Source organism: Belonocnema kinseyi, chromosome 5 (genome assembly GCF_010883055.1).
Source record: "Belonocnema kinseyi isolate 2016_QV_RU_SX_M_011 chromosome 5, B_treatae_v1, whole genome shotgun sequence".
Taxonomy (NCBI): Eukaryota; Metazoa; Arthropoda; class Insecta; order Hymenoptera; family Cynipidae; genus Belonocnema; species Belonocnema kinseyi.
This window is the reverse complement of record NC_046661.1, coordinates 15,032,136-15,037,142: the sequence shown is the minus strand read 5'-3', so window position 1 is coordinate 15,037,142 and position 5,007 is coordinate 15,032,136. Positions and strand designations below refer to the sequence as shown.

At 35.9% G+C, this 5,007-nt stretch overlaps 1 protein-coding gene across 2 annotated transcripts in view; it reads left to right on the top strand.

The window, feature by feature from the left end:
• LOC117172980 overlaps nucleotides 1–5,007 on the top strand; it is a 249,464-nt gene that overhangs the window by 179,502 nt on the left and 64,955 nt on the right. The window contains exons 4-7 of one of the 2 annotated variants that reach the window (XM_033361316.1): nucleotides 674–757; nucleotides 860–1,049; nucleotides 1,189–1,543; nucleotides 1,727–2,206. In XM_033361316.1, coding sequence (XP_033217207.1) covers nucleotides 674–757; nucleotides 860–1,049; nucleotides 1,189–1,264 — 350 coding nt within the window. In that variant the 3' untranslated portion in view covers nucleotides 1,265–1,543; nucleotides 1,727–2,206. Of the gene's footprint in view, nucleotides 1–673; nucleotides 758–859; nucleotides 1,050–1,188; nucleotides 1,544–1,726; nucleotides 2,284–5,007 lie in introns of those variants that run through there. The other variant, XM_033361317.1, reaches the window with a different exon arrangement.

The window sequence follows — 5,007 nt, the reverse complement described above, 5'->3', positions numbered from 1 at the left end:
CCCCCCCCCCCTTAAACTGTGACAGTCTTTATGGAAGCTCCCTTGGACGCCAATAAAAAAGCCCACAATTTTATTAAAACTGGGCGAGAATTTCGGTCGGATCCTACAACAAGATAGGTCACGTACGTACTGTGTGCATTCGCAACAAACGCAGAAATGTGCATTGTATAAAGAGAATTGAGGCACTGAGTATGACAACTAGACATAGCCCAATTGAAGTTGGCCTCTAGATCATATTCTTCTCAATTGATATTGACGGCCATTTCCAAGTGGTATTTGCCTACATGTTATTCTTATTGCTAAGAATCACTGTTATTAACCACTTTTCAATCGATAACTGGGTCTATTTCAAAAGTCCCACCAATGAGAAAGCGCGTAAAGAAAAAAAAATTCCCACCAATCAGAGCACAAGCCGAGTCAGCTAAATAGGAGAGGGTGAAGATTCGAATTGCTGCCGCTGTCGCGGCAAATCAAATCTTTACCTTCTATTATTCAACTGACTCGGCTTGCGCTCTGATTAGTGGGACTGTTTTCCTGTACGCGCTCTCTCATTGATGGGACTTTTGGCGTTTGGGATATTCGACATGAATCCCGATAATTGCTTACTAGTTTCAATAACAGTGGTGTTGTATGAACTTCGTGACTATTCACTCATATTATTGTGTACTTTTAGGTCCATGTTACCCATCAGGACCAGCCAATATAACCAAAGTTAATGACTCTAATATTTGGACTTACAATCATATTACATTTTTAGGTGAGTATATAAATATAAATATCAGAAAATAAAAATAAAATAATGTTCTATTATCATTTTATCTAATTAAAAAATTTGTCAGGAACTCTAAATGGTCCATAGATAATCTGGTGAAAAAAGAACGAGCAGAGGGAGAAAAGGGAGTTGGGCGAGCAGGAATAACTATAAAGCCTCGAGTAATGAAGTATGGATGTTTAGAAAAATGTTTAAAAGCTTGTTTTAGTAATATCTCTAACAATGATCAGCAATTAGCTTTCAATGCGACATTAGGTTGCCATCGTCAGATACTTTGGTAACAGTATGCAAATAGTTTCTACAACATCTTTTTACATACAATATCACGTCTTAATACATGCTTTGCTCCGTAATACAAATACTACAGCAATATTATAACAGTAAAACTTTATTCTTTTAATACTTTGGTATTGCAGTAAATTTTTATTAGTGCGTACGCACAGCAAAAGCAAAATCAAAAGATATAAACCCGACGGGAGTCATGGAAGATGATTTGCGAGGAAAACATGATATTCGTCCGTTCAAATATCCAGAAAAAATGAAAGAATCAGTTCACCAACACATTAAAAGTTTCAAGTAATTGATAGTCATTATTTTAGGAAAGATACACAAAAAAATATTTAGAAAGAGGTTTAAATATGAAAAATCGTACTCTATGTATAAACATGTCGAAAAAACAGATGACGATCCTATATTAGTTAGTAGCAGTATGTATGAAAATATTTTTAACAAGGAGTTTAATTTCGAATTTTTCAAACCAAAAAAATATCGGTAAGTTCTTACTATTATAATCATACAACTAACTCGTATTACGATTGCTTTTCATCTTTATTGTGTTTCGGAAAAATTGAGGTCTGATTTGATAAAAACAATTTGTTCTTTGATGAGACCATTTTTAACATTTATTAATTAACATTTTGTTACGTAGTGTAATTAATATACATTTTTTAACAGCTGCGAGGAATGCGAAGGGTAAAACAATTCACCACCTGAAAATCAAACAGAAATAGATGCTCATGAATGTCTCGTTAATAGTAAAATTGAATCAAGGAGGCTCATGACAGTAGATAGAGATAATGCCAATATTAAAACAATATTTTGCTGTGCAAATTACGACTTGCAAAAAATCTGGACAACGCCTAAATCTGATATTTCCACGATGTACTATAAAAGTAAATTCTGCGTTTGGAGCTTCACAATTTTTGAATTGCGTATTAATGTCGGACTTTGTTATTTGCGGAATGAAACAGTGGGTAATCGTAGATACATCGAAATTGCTTCATTTGTATGGGTCTTTATAACAAATGAAGCAAAATCTGGAACAAAGGATTTAACTTTTTACACAGATGACTGCAGAGATCAGAACCGGAACCAAAATAATTTCTCTATGTACGTGAGGGCAACCAGCGTTTCTAATATTCAAATTACACATCCGTAAGCACAAAAATCATATTGAGCACCTTTCAATTTGAATTTGAATTTTTTTCTTTTTTCTTTGAAAATTTTAAATAGTGGTTGGTTGAGTAACTATTTAGAATTGTGTTTAATTGAAACCATTTTTTTTACTTTCAAGCATAAAAATATACAAAACCATTAACAATTTTTCCAACGATTGAAGATCAATAAAGAAAAATATAAAAACTTTTCTTTTTCTATATCTTGTGCTTCTCGCAAAATGTGCGTGTACATGGCATCAATAAATAAATAAAAACGTGAACAATAGATTCATCTGTAATAAGTTAAAAGTAAAAAAAAATACAAATAACGTTGAATAGAGAAACCTGCATATTTTCAGATTTCAGCGTATAAGTGAAGATTATTCTATCATTTTAAATGCGCATTTTTTCATCTGGCTAAAATGTCATTATAAGAATAGGATATCTCAGAAACCAGTTTATTTCCATTTTCATAGCGACCGCGGCATAGGTTCCTATTCCCAAAAAGAGAACGTGTTTTCAATATATTTAATTCCTTGTAAGTGCACAGACAGATAACCTCACAGAGATGTATTCTTTTCCTTAAAAGTGTTCATATTTTGAGAATATTTAATTCCTTCTAATAAGTTCACAAAATATGTGTAATAAATTGTTTTAATTCCTTCATGTGGAATATAAGTTTTGAAAATTTAATCTTAATTAATTCAAGTCCGCCTCTTTATAGTTAAAATTATTTTAATTTACACATTTAAATAGATTTCTTTGATGCATTTTGTTAATAATTTGTGTTAATAATTTATTTTATGTTATTGACTTTCTTTTGAGTGATCTTTGGGTTTCACTGTTGACCAAATGGTTTTAAACCAATGTTTATTCTTCTTGGAATTTTCCCCCTGATTTGACTTTCAGGCCGTACTCCTTTGTTGCAGTCGGTACTCAGGTAGTAGCGTAATGCTTTTTCTTGACCGGATGCGGAACCTTTTTCCTGGGAGTTCAGTATCCATCAAGGTTTAGACGAGCATAGTATTTCCGTCACTTGGACCTGTTTATGTGAATCAAGTGTGCTATTCGCTCGTCTTCTGGTGTTGTGGGAAGTGACGAGTCGCATGACGTATGACTTCTGGTTGCGGCGGGATCGATTGTTGGTGAACGATCATGGTCGTAGCTTCCGGAGACTAAATCTTTTCTAATTTTCCCAAACAACCAAAACCTTGTTTTTAGTAAAAAGTACTTATTGGATTCTACTCGAGATCGCTGATGTACTTCTTCGTTTGATCGACTTCAACCAAGCCTGACATTACTCCTTCCCTGTCCTACGGCAGTCCGCGAGTAATTAAGTAACATTTTTTGGTCCTTCGAGCCGGTAAGTGAGTGAGCGGAGGAGCATGATCTCAGACATGACAAATTTACTAACTGTGCTTGTTCTCAACATTGCAAACATCCCGAGACAGGTTCTCAGGTATGACAACCATCCCGCTAATGGATTGTTTGCATTATTGTGAACGCCTCGAAACAGACTCTCAGACAGGACAAACGGACTTACTGACTGTGTGATTGTTCTCAACATTGCAAACGTCCTAAGACTGGCTCTCAGGTATGACAACCATACTGCTAATGGATTGTTTGCAACATTGTGAACGCCTCGAGACAGACTCTCGAACGGGACAAACAGACTTACTGACTGTGTGATTGTTCTCAACATTGCAAACGTTCTGAGACAGGCTCTCAGGTATAACAACCATACAGCTAATGGATTTTTGCAACATAGTGAACGCCTCGAGACAAGCACTCAGGCAGGACAAACTTACTTACTGACTGTCTGATTGTTTGCAAATTGCGAACGCCTCAAGACAGGCTGTCAGACATGACCATGTGATTGTTTGCAACATTGCAAACGCTTCGAGATTGACTCTCAAGCATGACAGACATATTGATGGTGGATTGTTTGCAACATTGAAAACGCTTCGAGACTGGCTCTCAAGCATGACAGACATATTGATGGTGGACTGTTTGCAACATTGCAAAAGCCTCCAGACCGGCCTTCAGGCCTGACAGACATATTAATTGTGGATCGTTTTCAGCATTGCAGGCGGCGTGAGACAGGCTCTTACGCATGACTGACTAATTTAAAATAACAGACCATATGTTTTTCTCTTCTTATTTAATGATGCTCAAACCTTGATTGGAGTCTAATGAGCTGACTTGGGATTTGTCTTCCAAGAAAAAAGGGAGAGAGATGTTCAAGAGCATATATTCGGAACCTTTACATTTAACCTTAATGTATGGATGTTTCGGCATGGTATATGACATCTTCTATTTAGTGTGCAATATGTTAAGCGGCTATTTTGTGATAATGAAAATATAAAGTGTGCGATATTAACCATTTAAATCTGGAATACTTGAGGAAGCGAGTCTTGTTGGAGCAGTGTCGCTGGCGTGTGGCGTGGCGTGGCGTCAAAGGATTTTAGCCCCGCATTGTCCGCAACTTAAACAGTCGTTGTGTGTGTTATGGTTTTTCAGATATATATTGTGCTCGAAATTTTAGTGAAAGATGGATTAAGTGTTTTTGGAATTATATGTCATAATTTTCTCAACAAAATAAGGACTTTTCGCAGAGGGCAGGATTTATGTTAGCATTGAGCAGCGTTGAGTCAGGCTGCACAAAAATTTAATATTTGATTTACAGGTAATTTTTTCATAACACAGGCCGACAAAATTTGACAAAGGTCCGGAACCAGAGACCATACCTAGTATACCCGAAGGTTTTTGCTGCGCTGAATCCGAATCCGACCTCAGAAA